The sequence below is a fragment of the Centropristis striata genome, chromosome 10 (assembly GCF_030273125.1).
Source record: "Centropristis striata isolate RG_2023a ecotype Rhode Island chromosome 10, C.striata_1.0, whole genome shotgun sequence".
In the NCBI taxonomy this organism is placed as follows: Eukaryota; Metazoa; Chordata; class Actinopteri; order Perciformes; family Serranidae; genus Centropristis; species Centropristis striata.
In genome coordinates this window covers 5,993,119-6,012,351 of record NC_081526.1, presented here as the reverse complement: position 1 = coordinate 6,012,351, position 19,233 = coordinate 5,993,119, and the positions used below count along the sequence as shown (strand labels likewise).

General features: G+C 37.4%; 2 protein-coding genes across 2 annotated transcripts; one reads left to right on the top strand and one right to left on the bottom strand.

Moving 5' to 3' along the window:
* The first annotated feature begins 822 nt into the window (after positions 1-822).
* Positions 823-6,336, top strand: LOC131979278 (zinc finger protein 239-like). Its single transcript, XM_059343225.1, has 2 exons — positions 823-968; positions 3,724-6,336. Exon 2 carries the CDS (start codon positions 3,732-3,734, stop codon positions 4,752-4,754), a length of 1,023 nt encoding a protein of 340 aa, XP_059199208.1. The 5' UTR covers positions 823-968; positions 3,724-3,731; the 3' UTR covers positions 4,755-6,336.
* On the bottom strand, positions 5,370-18,578 carry prmt2 (protein arginine methyltransferase 2). The gene is made up of 9 exons (XM_059343224.1): positions 18,346-18,578; positions 16,898-17,092; positions 14,768-14,929; positions 13,354-13,518; positions 11,945-12,120; positions 9,424-9,553; positions 8,460-8,596; positions 6,433-6,607; positions 5,370-6,238 (listed from the first exon to the last, which is right to left on the bottom strand). Exons 1-9 carry the CDS (start codon positions 18,430-18,432, stop codon positions 6,206-6,208), a joined length of 1,260 nt encoding a protein of 419 aa, XP_059199207.1. The 5' UTR covers positions 18,433-18,578; the 3' UTR covers positions 5,370-6,205.
* Positions 18,579-19,233: the final 655 nt, after the last annotated feature.

Genomic DNA, 19,233 nt, shown 5'->3' with positions numbered 1-19,233 from the left:
CAAAGACCACAATAAACCAGTTTAACCACGAAAATGCATCATAGTCCATCATATCGCTGTGTGTCCTTATTAAGCCTTTATGCACACACTGGTTCATATTGTATTACAATATTTAACAACAACAAAAACACTTAACCAGATATGATGAAACTGCAATTTTAAATATGTTTACAGTGCAGTAACTTAACATATTTCATGCTCAAATGCATGCATAAGAGTATAAATAGGAATACAAAAGGTTTGAAGCAAATAAAAAATAACCACTTACTGTGATTTCTTTTTTTTCAGTGCAAGAACAGCAGACCAACATTAATTGCAAGAAGAAATTTTGTGCATTTTTACACAGCACTTTTAAGATTTCGTGATTTTGTTCATTCTGTGTCTTTTTTTGTTGATTTTGTGTCTTTTTTGGTTTATTTTGTGTCTTTTTTGTTGATTTTGTGTCTTTTTTTGTTGATTTTGTGTCTTTTTTGGTTTATTTTGTGTCTTTTTTGTTGATTTTGTGTCTTTTTTGGTTGATTTTGTGTCTTCTTTTGTTCATTTTGTGTTTTTTTTTGTTCATTTTGAGTCTATTTGTTTAATTTTTGAAAAAATGAGATAGGCGATAATTTTAACAGGGTGGCGATATTGTATAACAATATCAGGGATTATGCAAATTCAACTTTGCTCTAATTGCGTGTTTTCATCAGTTTGTGCTTGCACCGACCATAGCCTATATAAAGTCAGTGTATAGAGGCTATATAGAGTCTATAGCTCTGATTTCATATACAGTCAGTTATTCCGCCACTCGCTAGATGCTGCTGCAGCCTCAGTCAGCAGTAAAACCGAGCAGCTTCTTGCAGGAAAACGCAGGACATGAAATATGATCCACTCCCTTGTTGTTATTTCTCTGTTTTCATAATGTTTAACCGCGCCAGCAAGATCGCCAATTTCAAAACATGCACATGTTCTTGAGGAGAATGAAAACGGTATGTAAAATGTTTCGTTAATGTGCCATTAAACGCACCGAATAAACCCTTTGTTCAGGGCGAAGCAAGGCCTACAACAGCTGATCGGTTGTCACGCAATCTGTAGTGTATTTCTGGTTTTTAGATTATTGTCGGTCTGTTTGGACTCCATCAGACTTCTTATCTGCTCAGATTTGATATTATCGTGCACCGACATACAGTCAGCAGGTTAGTGAGGGACTGAGAACAACACAGCCGAGATTCAGCCTTTGTTTCAGTGGTGGAGGAAGTAAAAGCAAAAATACTCCACTACAACACATGCACATGTGTAATAAATACGTGTATAATCAGTATAATAGACTCAAAGTATTAAAAGTAAAGAACTAGTGAAATGTACCGTCACTGTTACACTATTATATCATGGTTATTAAAAAAAATACATTAATAATAACATTCTATGTTGAATGAGTTTCAATATGGATTCATCTGCTGATTAAAAAATATTATTATTGAAGATATTGTTTGGTTTTAAAACTTTACAATGTTTTATTTAAAAAAAAAAAAAAGTAATGTGTATAATAAATAAGTGTGTATAATCAGTATAATAGACTCAAAGTATTAAAAATACTTAGTGAAATGTACCGTCACTGTTACACTATTATCTCATGGTTATTAAAAAATATACATTAATAATAATAATAATAATAATCTATGTTGTATGAGTGTTAATATGGATTCATCTGCTGATTAAAAAAAATATTATTATTGAAGATATTGTTTGGTTTTAAAACTTTACAATGTTTTATTTAAAAAAACAGCCACCCAACAAAGTAATGTGTGTAATAAATAAGTGTGTATAATCAGTATAATATACTCAAAAGTACTTAGTGAAATGTACCGTCACTGTTACACTATTATCTCATGTTATTAAAAAAAATACATTAATAATAATAATCTATGTTGAATGAGTTTCAATATAGATTAATCTGCTGATTAAAAAAATATTGTTATTGAAGGTATTGTTTGGTTTTAAAAATGTACAATGTTTTATTTAAAAAAACAACCACCCAACAAAGTAATGTGTGTAATAAATACGTGTGTATAATCAATATAATATACTCAAAGTATTAAAAGTAATGTGAAATGTACTGTCATTGTTACACTATTATCTCATGGTTATTAAAAAAAATACATTGTTTGGTTTTAAAACTTTACAATGTTTTATTAAAAAAAAAACACCTAACAAACCACAAATCAAATAAAAGCAGTAAATCCTCACATGTATGAAGTTAAAACTACAGTTTTTCTCAGTGGCTTTGGTGCATTTCTCACATCACTATTAACATTTGCACAAATGCATTTCTCAAAACAATTAGTACAAACTGCAAAACCTAGTTGATAACCTGCAGAAGCGTGTCACTTGCTCAAAATGGATAGTTCATTCCTCAAAAGCAAGTATTCATGTCATGAATGAGACTGACATGACAATGATAATGTTATAAAACAGCAGAAAGTTGTATGAAAGCACTTGATGACTGTCCAAAAGCATTTGTAATGTGTTGTAAGGAATGAGAAACTGCTACTATGATGAGCACAAATGACTAAATGTTGTGCAAATGTTAATAGTGATGTAAGAAATGCACCAAAGCCACTGAGAAAAACTGTATAACAAAGCATATTTGATACATTTGCAAATTTCCAAAATAAAGTGTCATAAATGTAGCAGGGTATAAAGTACATTATTTCCCTCTGAAACTGAAGAATAAAGTAACATGAAAAGAAAATACTCAAGCAAAGTACATGTACCTCAGATGTGCAGGCTACTTAAGTAGAGTTACAGGGTGGGAATTTCACGACGGCCTTTGTGCCCCTGTCAAAGTTCCAGTATAAACACAACGCTAGTGGCGCGTGGTGGGCTTATGGAATTATACAGCCTTCCTATTGGTCAAACTTCAGACATGCGCATCAACACATGGCTCATTTGAATATTCAAATGAGCCACGTGTTGATGCGCAGCACAGGTAAGCTAGCGGGACAAGCTGTTTTGATATGTTGTAACTGAAGTATGTGGTAGTATTTGACAGAACTTAACATTTACGTTTTTATAGAAAGTACTATTGATAGGTAGTTACCATTGTATTAGCCTATTTAAAGTCGACTCGTTAACGTTACATTTTTGCGTCCTGAAAACTAGCGATAGCTAGCTAGTTAGTTGGGATAGCGCTAACGTCTGATGTAAACTTCAGCTCAGCAGGTTCCTTTTTATGGCAGAAGGAGGCATTTCTCTTTCCTTACTCTTAGATGAACTCAGGCAGGAGATTCAGGTTCATTTGTCATTTTCCAAAAAGGTTCTTTCTAATATATTTAATATATTGTGCACTGCACTGTATCAGGAGAAAGTGCATCTCTGATACTTCTGTGTTTTGGTCGCAGTGGTGGCTGCTGTCTTTCTGTAGCAGAATTTGTCTCTCTTAATGCATGTTTTACAAAATAAGTTTTTCAATGTTTTTGAATTAAAACAAATGTTTTAATACATAATTAATGTTTCTTGGTGAATGAGAATGTTAAGGTATTAATCTGAAAAGTAAAACCAGCGTAATTTACCCAAACGGCCTTTGTGCCCTTAAAAAAATGTGAACGGGAAGGCCAAATGGCCTTGCCCCTAAAATGACGAAATTCCAAGCCTGGTTACAGCCCTAAGGTACATTACATATCTATTAACTTCAGATGTGACGTGTTAAAGAATTAAACCCCTCTGCTTCCACTCTTCTTGTAGATTGCACCATGTTGGATAATACCGGTGAAAAAGAGCCTGGCCACTGCTCCGACTGTGGCTGCATCCTCCCACAGCCAGACTCTGATTCAAGCACCACTTCAGCACCTCCTAAACAGCAGCGTGTGCCCAAAGCAGACTCCAAATGTGTGTCCTGCCAGGCGGGCGGCAGCGTCCCCAACGGGCGACGCCCCCACCGCCGCATCCGCCTGGAACCCCACAGCTGCAGCCTGTGCTCCAAGACCTTCATCTCCTCCGCCCACCTGACCCTCCACCTGGCCTCTCACAACAAAGAGAGGAAGTTCAGATGTAGCACCTGTGGCAAGTTCTTCCATCAGTCCTCGCACCTGATGGCGCACAAGATCATCCACAGCGGGGACAGGCCGTTTAAGTGCCCTGATTGTGGCAAGACCTTCGGCCGGGCCTCCCATCTGAAGACCCACCGGAGGCTCCACACGGGAGAGAAACCCTTCAAGTGCACCTACTGCGACAAGGCGTTCACGCAGAAGGCCGGGCTCCTGGCGCACGTCCGTCTGCACACGGGGGAGCGGCCGTTCAAGTGTGAGAAGTGCGGCGAGGGCTTTCGCTCTTTGTCGCTGCTGCTCTCTCACAAGGCTGAGAAGGAATCTGGGCAGGCCAAACCAGTGTCGGCACCAGCAGCGTCGACAGAATCGCCCCAGAAGACACCGGGCAGCTCCGAGGATCTGAAGTGTGGCGTCTGCTGCCGCACATTCGTACGCTCGTCGTACATTAGGCTGCACATCCGCCTCAACAAAGGACAGAGGCCTTACCACTGCAAGGTGTGCAACAAGACCTTTGTCAAGCTGGATACGTTTGTGAACCACTGTGATAAACACTTGAGGCAGAAAAGGGATAAAAGTGCAGCAAAGGAGGGTAAAGACAAAGTAGTTAAACCTCCCCAGTTTGTCCCCCTCTCCAAACCTCCTTCTCCTGAGTCCGCACCCACTCAGCCGTTATCCCCGGAGGTCAACACGCGCTCCAGAGCTAAAGCGAAGACTAAAACGGAGCCATGACCAAGAGGAGTGCATCACAAAGAGAGGACAGATTTCTTTAATTAAGAAGTGTGGCGTGCCAGTTCTGCCACAGCACATAAGGAATGCAGGACAGTAGCGTTTGATGTATGTTGATGTAGAAGTCCAAAAACCAACACAATTATAGAAATGTTTACACATGATCAGAGAAAGGGACAATGAGCAATTTTGTAGTTCAATAACTCGAGAAAAACACTCATGACAAAGCAACACGAGTTCACTAATTGTACATAATTACCTTCACCGAGAAGGTTTTGTTATGATCTGTTTGTGTGCTTATCAGCAGGATTAGGGAGTAAATACTTCTGAAACTTGATGGAAGGGTTAAGCATGGGCCAGGGAAGAACCGATCACATTACGGAGTGGATCCGAGTCATTGGGAGCACTATGGGGCATTTGGCCTCAGCAGCAGTCAGCACTCTTTAAGAGTCCTTGTAGTTTTATTATTTATATTTTATTGTGAATGATTGTATTTTGTAAGTACCACAGTGTTGTCTTTAATGCAAATGTTAGCCCATAAGGCTAATTAGCACTTGTAACTAACATTTAAGTAGCGTACATTGTTTCTTTAAGTATAGAAAAGGAAAACCATAATAATTCATGGTTAATGTTGTTTTCTAAACCCATAAATGCCTACAGCACTTGAACAATTTACCAACAATGTACATAAAATGCCCATTGTAAAACAGAACACACATAGAGTAAAAATAAACATAAAAGTATAGTGTGGAGGACTGAAGCACTACCTGCTTAACCCTTAATAGGGCACTCATTGAAGTACTTGCAAATTCCAAATTTCAACCCTAGAGAATATTAGAAGATATTACATACTGCCAGAATGTGTAAAAAAAAACCATACGGACCCGAGATTAAAGCGGCAAATCTACAAGAAAAAAATGCGCAGATTTAGGAGATTTAAAGTGGTGAATCTGCGAGGAAAAAAATTGCTTTTTTCCCCACTTTTTTTCTCGTAAATCTGTGACTTCTTTTCGTGTAGATTTGCCACTTTAAATCTCTTAAATCTGCAACTTTTTTTCTTGTAGATTTGCCACTTTAATCGAGTAAATTTGCAACTTTTTTCTCTAAATATTACCTCCCCCCACCGAAGTTACCAAATACGGTTCTTCGCCCAATAAAGGGTTAAAGCTCTTTGTTGTTTCAGTCAACAGCCATTGTCTTTTTTTAAAAAGACGTCTTTTGAGCACTAAGGTCCAAGTTACACTAAAGCTCCACAGTTCATACTTAGCATGGAACTTCTTCTTTGTTATTCTGCCTTGATAACACGGTCCATGTTGGGCCACCATGAGCCTCCGTTGATCTTCACACTTCATTCCAGGTCAGTAGCAGCTCACAGCGGATACCTCACTGACCCTAAACTCAACAGAAGATGTGTTAAACTATTCCCTGTGGATCTCCACCGCTGATGGACTCTGTCACCTCCACATGGGGAAACTCTTTGTCCCAACCTATGGACACAGAGAGAGAAAAAACGAAAGTGAAAAAGCCCAAAGTCTCTTTACAAGTTGGAGGTGAAGTCAGAACTCTTGGGAGTCTTATTGCATGAGTCAGAATTGCTGTTAAAGAGAATAAAACAATCAACCGCCTCTTTATGTACATGCATCAGATAAGGGGAGTTCAAAGTGAAGAATAAATGTTTTGCCTGGCAGTTGTCTGTGTCCTCTGTGCTGCTGTTAATGCTCCACTGCAGGGTGACAGTCATGTGGCGTCTCCACACCGGGTTCCTGCGCAGGAGAACCGTTCCACTGATGGAGTCTCCGGCATACACACTGACTGGCCTGTCCAGCATGAACAGAGTCTGCTTCCAGTGTGTAGGCCTGAGGAGAAAATAGATTAGATTAGATTTGTCATTGCACAGAAATACAACGAAATTCAATGCACTCACGTACTGGACTCATAAAAAAGCATAATAAATAGTGTTAGTGTGGCTCCGTCTAGTTTTACTTGAAACGCACACTTCAATTATGGAGCGTGAGGATGTAGCTGACACGTGTCTTAAGCCGAAAAAAATCCCAGTTTCTTTCTTATGGTTTATTGAAAACCTTTCGTTTGAGCATTACAAATAATAAACTGCAGCAATCCAAAAAAATAACAATTATGAGCACGTTCAAAAACTAGTGTGCTCTCCTCGTCTCCATAATCCTAATTAAAACAAAGTAAGCAATTATGACGTTACACACATCTCAGCCAATAAGAAGAGTGCAATTCCTACGAACCAATAGGCATTCTTACAACCTTAATAAAGAACTATAAACTTATGAAATACAAATCTGAATTATTTATCAGCTTCTCTACAATGTACAAAATGGCTCTAACAAATAGTAAATAAGATGCATTTTCATCCTCTCAGCACTTATTATATTCATGTCATTCATTCACTGTACCATCAACTCAGTGCCACTGTATGCATTAAAACAGTAGTGTAAATATATAAAGTGCAGAGCACCCTGAGGGCAGCAGTTCAATGGTCTAACTTAACTTAACATTATGTCATTATCATCATTATTAAAGCATTGCTTTTTAAGGCTCAGGAGCACTGCTGTCAGTATATGAACTATCATCCTTTATGTTTTAACTAGAGTAATGTTTTTGCAGTCCTACTCCAGATTTCTTACTGTTCATGACATCGATATCCCTCAAATATGTGTTTTTATTTTTAAGGTATATTCAGATCATGAAAACTTTCCAAAGCACTTTAACCCTTAATAGGGCACTCATTGAAATAGTTGCAAATTCCAAATTTCAACCGTAGAGAATATTGGAGGATATTACATACAGCCAGAATGTATAAAACAAACAAAACATACGGACGCGGGGGAGGGGGGTAATGTGAGAAATAAATTTCCGAGATTAAAGTGGCAAATCTACAAGAAAAAAATGCGCAGATTTATGAGATTTAACGTGGTGAATCTGCAAGAAAAAAGTTGCTTTTTTTCTCAATATTTTTCTCGTAAATCTGCGACTTTTTTCGCGCAGATTCACCACGTTAAATCTCATAAATCTGCGCATTTTTTTCTTGTAGATTTGCCACTTTAATCTCGTAAATTTGCAACTTTTTCCTCGAAATATTACCTGATCTTTGCTGATTAGCTGGAAGAAATCCATGTGGTTCTACGACCAAACAGAGAGACATGCGGACCCAGTTTGATATCCACTGAAGTTACCAAATATAGTTCTTCGACCAATAAAGGGTTAAGACTTATTCTAAATTTAATTATCAGGTTCACCCTTATCCAATGTGTCAATATTTAGATCTTCATCCTCCAAGATTTCTTACATGCAGAGGTCAATTTATTGTTAAATTTAGGGACTAAATGATGGATGAATACTTTTTCCCATCTGGCAAAGAACTCCACCTATATAAAATGTTTAAAAGATGTCTAAAAGCCCATTTAACTGCTGTTTTAACATTTTAATTCACACACAAATACACTTTTATATCATGTTCATTTTTGTTTTATTTTTGCTATTGTCATTATAACTTGTTGTTGATGTTATACATGTGTTTTTTCTATTATCAGTTTATTACTTTCTTATAACTAAGATATTTTAGGTGGAGGCTTTAAATAAGCCCATCTGGGTTTTCTGCCTCTCCCTGCACTTTACACTATATGTCATTCTAACTGTGCAAATAAAAATAAACCTAAAAAAACAACAACCTAAACCTACTCAGAGTAAGGCCCCGTGTTCAGCTCCACTGTTGCACCTCCCGTCTCCAGGCTCTCGAAATGAACAGTGAACCAGGCGGTGAATCCATGGAAAACACCAGACTTCTCCACACAAAAATGAAACTGACCCTTTATTTCCTGAGAAATGAAACACAGGAGTATGTGAGATAGGAGGAAAAAAATCCTTGTGTGGGATGGAGCAGTTCCAAATGAAAAAGGAGCACACACACACACACACACACACACACACACACACACACACACACACACACACACACACACACACACACAAACTCACTCTCTTGTACTTCTATCTTTGTGAGGGCAATCATTGGAACAGTGAATTTTTCATTAGTTTTTTGTTTTAATTTCGTTGTGAATTTTTGTTTTCAAATTCAGTTAGTTTTAATCAGTTTTTAGAGTGCGTTTGCTAGTTTTAGTTTAGTATTTATTAGTTTTAGTTTTTTGTAATGGGGTATTTGTTGGGTGGGAGATTAAAAGAGGTCACAGTAAATTTTGCCTTTATTTCCTTTGTCTTATCCATCTTCATTATGTATGAAAAAAGTTGACAAAGACGAAAGTGAAGGACATTTTCACTATAATTTTAGTATGTTTTGTAACCACAAAATACAGTTTCAGTTAGTTATCTTTTTTTAAAAAAACTTCATTTTTATTTCAGTTAACGAAAATGTGTTTTCAATTCTAGTTTTCATTATTTTGTTTCCTTTTCGTTAACTATAATAACCTTGTTCCCTAGCCCCTTACGTTAACCCTAACATGAAGCTAACTGTAACCTTTAACCCTAAAATAAAGTCTGAAATCTCAAAAAAGCCTTTAAAGAAGTGAGGACCGGCCGAAATGTCCTCACTTTGCAAAAATGTCCTCACTCTGTTGGCTAAAAAACGTGTTCCGGTCCTCACTATGTAGGAAGTACAAGAACACACACACACACACACACAGAGTACCTCCAGGTCTTTGACTTGCAGAGTGTACATGTCCAGACCGAAGACATCACAGGGAGCGGCGAGGCAGTCATCCGGCTCGATGAGGTGGCTGAACTTTGGCTTGGTGAAAAACTCCTGCTGCGCCAAGGGCCTGCAGGCATGAAACAGTTTCAACAGCAGAGGTAAATAAAGTTGCAGCCAGAGATAATGTCTTAAATGAGTCATCAGGGAAAAGGACAAACAGAATTTAACCCCTTAGCAACCCAATACACACCTCTTTTTTCCTAGAGGACAGGGGATGATCAGGGGTAGATAAAAGTCGATAAAATGGCACAGAGGTAATAAATATATCATCTGAGAGCTGGAACCTGGAGATTAGTTGCAGCTCAGCAACTATGGTGTGTGTGTGTGTGTGTGTGTGTGTGTGTGTGTGTGTGTGATCTTGTACTTCCTACATAGTGAGGACTGGAACACGTTTTTAACCAACAGAGTGAGGACATTTTTGCAAAGTGAGGAAATTTCGGCCGGTCCTCACTTCTTTAAAGGCTTTTTTGAGATTTCAGACTTTGTTTTAAGGGTTAAAGGTTACATTAGGTTCATGTTTAAAAAAAATATAATTAATGAACTAACTGAAACTGTATTGTGTGGTTACAAAACTAACTAAAATTATAGTGAAAATGTCCTTTGTTTTCGTCTTTGTCAACTTTTTTCATACGTAATGAAGATGGATGAGACAAAGGAAATAAAGGTAAAATTAACTGTGACCTCTTTTAATCTCCCCGCCAACAAATACCCCATTACAAAAAACTAAAACTAATAAAAACTAAACTAAAACTAATGAAAAATTCAAAACTATTATTTTTCTTTTTTTTTCACTTGCAAGGGAATTCGCTATTCCAATGAGGGCCCTCACAAAGTAAAGATGCTGACCAAATATTAAAAATATTCTCCAAAAAAATTGACACATACAGCATTACAAAATGATGAATTAAGTAATATTCAAAAGAGGAATATGTAAGGGACATGTTGGTACATTCTCATAATGTCCTTTCCTTAAAAAAAAACCTTTCACAATAATTTCTCATATAAATGCTGGGCGTGTGCAATGTTACAACACAACAGGACTTATTGCTTTAGCCACCCACACACAGGTAAAAAACACATTTAAGAGATGTAATCTCATACGATGCATAGTGTCATTTACTCATTAACTGTCTTTGGGATAAAGGATGTGCAGGAAAAGCATAATAAAAAGATAAAGATAAGATTTCAAAAATGAGGAACAACAGAACATAAAACTATCATACGATGCAAAAAGGAGATTTATCCATTCGAGCACATTTTATGGAAATTAATCATTGACTTTCCCTAAAATAGCACAAGCAAAGAGTTTGTTTGTTAAAGAGTTAACCCTCTGGGCTCTGAGCCTATTTTGGCCGTTTTTGAATACTTTTGATTTTTCCCTTCATGTACTACATAAAAAATGTTTACTATACCCATATTTGGTATCCATTTTTTCTTCACCTATATGATCTGACAGTTATTTTCTCACTTTAACCTATTTTATCAACATATTGAGCCCAAAAATCATAAAATCCGAGTTGAAAAATTAGTTCTTTGTTAATGATTTTGGTTATTATCAAGAAAACCATGTTAAATGTCTAGATATCAGCTCTTAAATTAAACTCTTATCAGCTGTTTTTGTTGTTATACTGATATTTGTCCAAACAAATGTACCTTTAGTCGTACCAGCCATTAAAATGATCAAGATATTAGAGAAAACAAAGGTGGTCTAATCATTTTTTTCCATGGCGGTATTTTGGTTATCATAAAATCATAAGTGTGGCCTTATCCTGGTTCTTGAGGCATTACGGAAAAGTGTTGTTTTCTGAAGTTACAGGGCTGTTCCAGCTGTTTGATTATTTGTGTTTATTTACTAAGTCAGGGATGGGCAACTTAAATGCTGCAGGGGGCCACAATTTTTTCATGGACACTACCACAGGGCCACATATAGGAGCGTGCACTTAACCAGATATGATGAAACTGCAATTTTAAATATGTTTACAGTGCAGTAACTTAACATATTTCATGCTCAAATGCATGTTTAACAGTAAAAATAGGAATACAAAAGGTTTGAAGCAAATAAAAAATAACCACTTACTGTGATTTCTTGTTTTTCAATAGCAAGAACAGCAGACCAACATTAATTGCAAGAAGTAATTTTGTGCATTTTTAAACTGCACTTTTAAGATTTCATGCCCAAATGCATGTAGTTGTACTGAGGGCCACTTCAAGTGAGGGTGCGGGCTGTATGTGGCCCCCGGGCCTCCAGTTGCCCATCCCTGCCCTAAGTCATTATTTTTCACATTTCACACCGATTATTATTTATCAAAAAAAGTAAATATTTTGTGAAAAAAACAATAGTCAACCCTACAATATCACAACAATATCAAGGAATTTGGTCAAAGATATTGTTGGATGATCACCCTGTAAGTAGAGAGAATAAATGAGACAGGATGATGTTCTGATGAATGTCTCTTACTGTAGAGGAGTGAAGTCCAGGCCGTAGGGCTGCTCCCAGAAGGACATCTTCTCTGCATAGTAGCTGTCGGCCTGACATGGAACCAGAGTGAGGGCTGCAGACGAGGGCCACATCACTCCTCCTTCCTTCAGCCAGCGGTCCCTGGCCAGCAGCACGGACTCCACCATGAACTCAAACTAGACCGGAGACACATGAGGAGGTTTATTCTACCTGAAGGGGACTTAAGCTGGGATTACACCAAAATATGTTCCCAATCCCAGACTAGAAACTGAAAGTCTGAAAGTAAATACTCCTTTTCTCTCTCCTCCTCCTCCTCCTTCTCCTCTCTCCCTCCTCCTCCTCTCTCCTCCCTCCTCCTCCTGTCCTCTCTGCTCCTCTCTCCTGCTCCTCCTCCTCTCTCTCCTCTCCTCCTCATCCACTTCTCCTTTTCTCTCTCCTCCTCCTTCTCCTCCTCTCTCCTCCTATCTCCTCCTCCTTCTCCTCCTCTCTCCTCCTCTCTCCTCCTCCTCCTCACTCTCCTCTCCTCCTCCTCTCCTGCTCCTCCTCACTCTCCTCTCCTCCTCTCTCCTCTTCCTTTTCCTCTCCTCCTCCTCCTCCCCTCTCTCCTCCTCACTCTCCTCTCCTCCTCCTCTCTCTCTCCTCCTCCTCCACTTCTCCTCCTCTCTCCTCCTTCTACTCTCTCCTCCCCCCTCTTTCTTCCTCCTCTACTTCTCCTCCTTCTCTCTCCTCCTCCTCCTTCTCTCTCTCCTCACTCTACTCTCTCCTTCTCCTCTCTCCTCCTCCTGCTCACTCCTCCCCCTCCTCCTCTCCTCCTCTCTCTCCTCCTCCTCTCTCCTCCTTTCTCCTCCACTTCTCCCCCTTCTCTCTCCTCCTCCTTCTCCTCCCCTCCTCCTCTCTCCTCCTCCTTATCTCTCTCTCCTCTCTCTCTATTTCCTCTCCTCCTCCTCCTGCTCACTGTCCCCCCTCCTCCTCTCCTCCTCTCCTCCTCTCTCTCCTCCTCCTCTCTCCTCCTCTCTCCTCCACTTCTCCCCCTTCTCTCTCCTCCTCCTTCTCCTCCCCTCCTCCTCTCTCCTCCTCCTTATCTCTCTCTCCTCTCTCTCTATTTCCTCTCTCCTCCTCCTCTCTCTCCTAATTGTAGTCTTGTAAATAGTGACCCTGATAGATTCTCAGTCTGTCTAAAATCTCAGTCTGGGACTAAAAACTCTAAACTCTCGTGTTTAGATGTGAACAAGTGTGACACCATAGTTTTCCAGGAGTCTTTTCCAAACCTCTCTCCTCCTCTCTTTATAAACTCTTCTGCTGTATCGGTAGCATTAGAGTGGAGGAGCATAAAGGGATCGAATGAAGTGGAAACAGTGAAATAAAGCCTAGATATCTTGTGTTATTAGTAATGGTGGTGTGGTTATTACCAGCAGGCAGTTGCCCATCCACTCAGACACCAGCACGTCCACCTGCTCCGGTAGCTGGATCTCCTCGGCTCGTCCCTGCAGCACCGTCACCACCTCCTCGCAGCCGTTCTGCTTCACCAGCTGTCTGGTGTACTCCGCCATGGAGCTCGCCTCCACAGCAAACACCTACAGTAGCAGATAACCTGTATCCATCATGCTGTTTACACCATGCAGTAACACTCGTTGTCCAGCAGATGGGAGTAGAGATACACCGATGTTTTATACACAGCGTGCCACTGAGGAAACTGACTAGTTATTATATTATTATACAGAGATTCTCAGAGATTTTCCACAGTTCTCATATTCTATTCCATCTAATTTTCTTGGGGATTTTGGGGTAAAAAAAAAATCTATTTAATTAAATATACCAAAGATTTGTTTTTTTTTGTTTGTTTTCTTATGTGGATGTTATGTTTGTGTATTGTGAAGTTATGTTTTTGTGTGTTGTTGGATGAAAAATTAATAAAAACCAAAGTGAAAAAAAAAAAATATATACCAAAGATTAGAATTAGCTAACTGGTCAGACAAATTGTTGATAGTTAAAGGGATATTCCACCAATTTTACACATTAAATTATGTTTAAAGGTCTTGGGAAAAAAACTGCATATGTGTAAAAAGTTCTTCAAATCAAATCTCAGTCAGAACTGTTGGATTTCCAGTTGCATTGTGGGTAATACAGCCATCAGGTTTTGATCGAAAGAAGGAAAGCTTTAAAGAAAGTAGTTTTGGAATACAAAAAAAATATTTAAAAATATTGATTGTGGTAATCACTTAATCGTTTAAGCAATTTTTCATGGAAAGATTGCCGACAATGCTGTTTTCAGCCTCTCACATATGGACATTTTCAGCTTTTCTCCATCTTATATCACTCAAGATGTCTTTAAGACATCACCTCGGACTTAGAAATACTAATTTTTACTACTTTCTGCTATTATATTCTGCCCTACAAAGTCTAACTGCAGTAACTATGCAAAAATTAAAACTGAGAAAAACTGTTTTAACGTTTTTTAACTGGCCAGCCAAATGGGTTATATGTAGTGTAATATAATAATGATGTAAGTGATATAATACTTATTTCTACATGTATTGATGATATCATTTTTATGCTCAAAAATCATGATGATTTATTTGACCTTTGACCCCAAAAAACACAGTTACTGCATTGCTGTAAAAGGTTCTAATAGTGATGCAAAAAGTGTGCAGTAACTACAATGTTGTCGTCTTCTTTCAGCTTTTATATTTGATTTTCAGTGAATAAACATTTTCAAATTGATTTTGTTATCAGTGTATTTAAAAGTGTATATATAGATTTGATTTTTTTTTTTTTTTTGAAGTGTTTGAGCAGCTTCCCCAGCAGCCACACAGTTTAAATTACCTCTGAGGGCTGAGCCAGCTGAGCACAGAACAGGCTGATAATGCCGGTCCCACAGCCGAGGTCCATCACCACCTTTTTCCTCAGAAACTCGCTGTTACTGAGAATAACCTTCCGGTACGTCTCAGTGCGACTTTTATCTGACAGCATCTCCAAGTGAAGCCTCTGTGTGACAAAAATACATAAATAAATGAGGCAGAAAAGTCATGACACTTGTTATAGTCAGGCGATATTCACACTTTTGCATGTTTTTTTTCCTTTTTACCGAGACATAAAATACACACAATGAAGAAGACATTTATTATAACTTAGTCTGTGCAGAGTTTACCTCGATTGGTTAAGTAGACTGTGATGAAGACTGTGATAGAAAGTGGCAACATGAAATGAAATGGTTATTGAGATAGAATGTTTTTGCAAAATCACACAGACAGACATGTTATGGTTACTGTAAATCATTTTCTATATTTTTTCAAATGGATATTGTGGGGTTTTTTTTTATGAAATTTAAAAATACACAGAATAACTGACCATTAACAAAAGTTAATTTTATGTTTAATCCCCTATCATTCGGGCAGTTATTGTTTTGAAAAAAAAATGTATTTCAGTATATAACCTAGATTCAAAAAAAGTTGGGACACTGTGTAAAACATACAGTCATGGAAAAAGTTATTAGACCATTGTTTTCTTCAATTTATTATTCATTTTAATGCCTGGTACAACTAAAGGTACATATGTGGGGATAAATATAATGATAACAACAAAAATAGCTGATAAGAGTTTAATTTAAGAGCTGATATCTAGACATTTTCCATGTTTTTCTCAATAATAACCAAAATCATTATCAAGAAAACCATGGAAAATGTCTAGATATCAGCTCTTAAATTAAACTCTTATGAGCTATTTTTGTTGTTTTCGTACCAGGCATTAAAATGAACAAGAAATTGGTCTAATATTTTTCCCATATATAAGCAGAATGCATCAAAGTCAGAAGAAAAGCTCATCAGTGTGAAAAGAATACTGTCTTTTCCATTGAAGATATGTCCAAAAATATTAATAAATTCTGGCATTCTCTTTTATTTATGTTTCAGACCACGTCCTAACTGTTTTTATATCGGGGTTGTAGAATAAAAATCTCTGCAGTGAAAGGTAATCCATCACAGCTTCAGTTTTTGCCCCAGGTAGAGTAGACGTTCCCATGGTAACAACAAATGGGGATTCAAATAAACTATTAGCAATGTCATCATTGTAATACAGCAGAATAGATATATAGATATATTAGGGCTGGGTGATATAAAAATAAAAAAAAATCGATATATATTTTTTAAAGTAATATGGAATTAGACCATATCGCATATATCTCAATATAGTTATTTTTCTTTCTTTCTTTATATATAAATGCCCTTACTAGGGTTTGTCATATGTAGTTCTTTTGCAATATTCATTATTCTTTTCTCATATAAATATATTTATTTCAGAAAAAGATTTTATTTCAAAGGCTATTTTTATTTAAGATTTTTTTTATTTAAAATTTAAAAAACTCATCTTAACACCCATTTTTATTCCCTGGCTTTCAACCACGCATGAGCCTCTGCTCTTGTTTTAGTGTTTTATGGATTGCTTTTATTTATTGTTTTTAAATCGTTTTTTTTTTCTTTAAAGTCATGAAACTATTTATTTGAGTGTTTATTCCTGTTTTATTTTATTGTTCTTGTTTTGCTTGTTTATGTACAGCACTTTGTTGCTGCTGTGGTTGTCTTTAAAGTGCTTTACAAATAAAGTTGAGTTGAGTTAAATGTGCACTTTATGGAGCTTTGAATTTGAAAAAGGTTCTCCTGTTGTTATACAGTATTTATGTTCACTTAAATAAACAGTTTCAATAAAACTACTTGTGACATGTCATATTTAACTTTGACTGAACATTTGCTCTCACTTTGTGATAAAAATATCAGGATATATATATCGTATATCGATATTCAGCCTAAATCTATCAGGATATGACTTTTGGTCCACATCGCCCAGCCCTAAAATAAACAGTGATGGATTACCTAACTCAAATGAGTTCAGCTGCTGATGTTTATGACCATCCTGAAATGCTGTGAAATGCAAACACTGTGATCCTTTAAAGTTTCTAACCAGAGTCCCATAGCTGCCAAAGTATTCTTCATCCTGCCACGGGTCCTCCAGGGAGGAGTCCTCCCCCTCAGCAGCAGCCTCCTGGTGCAGGTAGCCGGCAGGGACATAACCTTTGACCCCCTGCAGCTCTGCCCACCACCACTCTGATGAAGGCTTGGCGTGAACCAGCAGTCTGTCTCCACTGGTGAAACTCAGCTGAGGGACAAAAACATCACAGTTACAACCAGCAACCCCACCCCATGAAAGAATGGAATTCACTGACTAAAAAAGATCAAACTCACCACTAACATAAAGCAATTCAAAATATTAATAAAACAGTATTTATCAAAGTAAGAAAACATGGTATATTTATATGTATGTAGTATATTTCTCTCTCTATATATATATATATATGTGTGTTATTATAATGTATATGCTGTAGAATTAATGTATATACAATATCGTCACACTGTTAAAATAATCGGCTAAGTCATTTTTTGTTAAATTGTTTTTTTTTGCCTAAATCATCTCCTCATTGCCACCTATGGTAAAATCGCCTACATCCTCAGTTGATCAGATCATGTGATTTTACCCCTTTAAGATAATGACCTATGTCAAGTGTGTGACTTAAGCGGATTTATTATGCCTAAGTCAAAATAAAATGTGACTTAGGCAATTTTTTGAACATGCCTTTGTGACTTAAGCAAGGTATGGTGACACTTTATTTTGAAGGTGTCTACATAAGAGTGACATGAGCGTGTCATAAACATGACATGGGATGTGTCATGAACATTAATGACACTTTGAAGTAACATTAATGCTCATGATACTTGTCATGTCATGTTTCTGACAGGCTTGTGTGACTCTTATGTAGACACCTTCAAAATAAAGTGTTACCATATCTTGCTTAAGTCACAAAGGCATGTTCAAAAAATTGCCTAAGTCATTTATTTCTCTTAAGTTACATAATTTACACACAGTGTTATTACTATGCCAATAGCCATCCTTTGTTACATCCTTTTTGAGTGAAATGATCAATAAATGTCATATGTTACACTTTTGGTGAAGTTTTTTGTGTTTCCTGTAAAACTTGAAAAAATGAGTTAGGTGATTATTTTAACAGGGTGACGATTTATGATATGTAGAAGTGTGTTTATCATGGATTAGTATGCGGATAATTAATATAACGAAGAATGAATGAAGCACAGTTAAGAAGTGTAAAGGCTCACTCTGATTTTGTTTTGTTAGGTGCAGCATATGGCTCACTTGTTATTTGTTTTTAGTTTTTTCTGTTTTTAATTTTGATGTTGTTTGTTTATGTTTTGTGTTTTCAACTGTATATTTGATACTGTTGGACCACAGGAAGAATAGCTGTGGCTTTGCTGCAGCTAATATGGATCTTAATAATAATAAACTAATTGCTCCCCACCCCAAACCCAAAAGCTTTTCGGTACGTGTGGGTCTCGAACCTGGTCTCCGCCACTTCCAGTGAAACTAGACAGGGCAACATACTCTTCAACTGATGTATCATCCTCTTCCTCTTTCTCTGTCTGCATGTCTGGCGGCACAGGTAACGACTCGTCTGATGTTTGGTTACCTGAAACAAGTCAAACTTTTTCACGAGACAACACGGTGAACCTGTAAACAAAGAAAAACGGTGAACTCTCCTGGAACAGGCGGAAAAATCATCACAACACTTCCATGACTGGAGAGGAATGAACACTTCCTGTTACTACGTCAGCTTAAGTTACGATGCCTTCAAACACTGTCGAAAATATTGGAATTCTGACTTAATTTTTTTTTTTTAAACCATAAACGTAAAAGTTTCAGTTCATGTAAGCGTTGTTGTGGTAACGGCAGTTATGGAGTCGAATTAGCATATGTTTGACATTGCACGTAAAATATTGTTATTCCTCTTAATATTAGTTTAGTTTTCTCTATTATACCAGAATCCTGCATATCACAAATATTCTTCCTCATTTAGACACCACGGACAATTGTATTGCTAAAGTTGTCCTCTCTCTTAATACAGCATAATTTACGGCTTATATATCGCAAAAGCAATCACAGTAGAATTGTGACACACTAACTTCCAAATATGGAAAGCGGAATCTCGGAGGAGCACTTGAAGGCAGCAACGCGCTTTAAAAAATGTGGTATTCTCATCTGCTTCAAAGATCCACTGATAATTAGCACATAAGAGAAGGGTCACTTAAAGGGTCACTTTGCTAATTTTTAAAACAACCTTTCTGCTCTTCTTCCTATTCAAAGTGGTAGCCCATTAGTCCAGGGGTAGGCAACCCGTGGCTCTCCAGGCTCCCTGTTACTGGGAAAAAAATTATAAATATTTACATTTT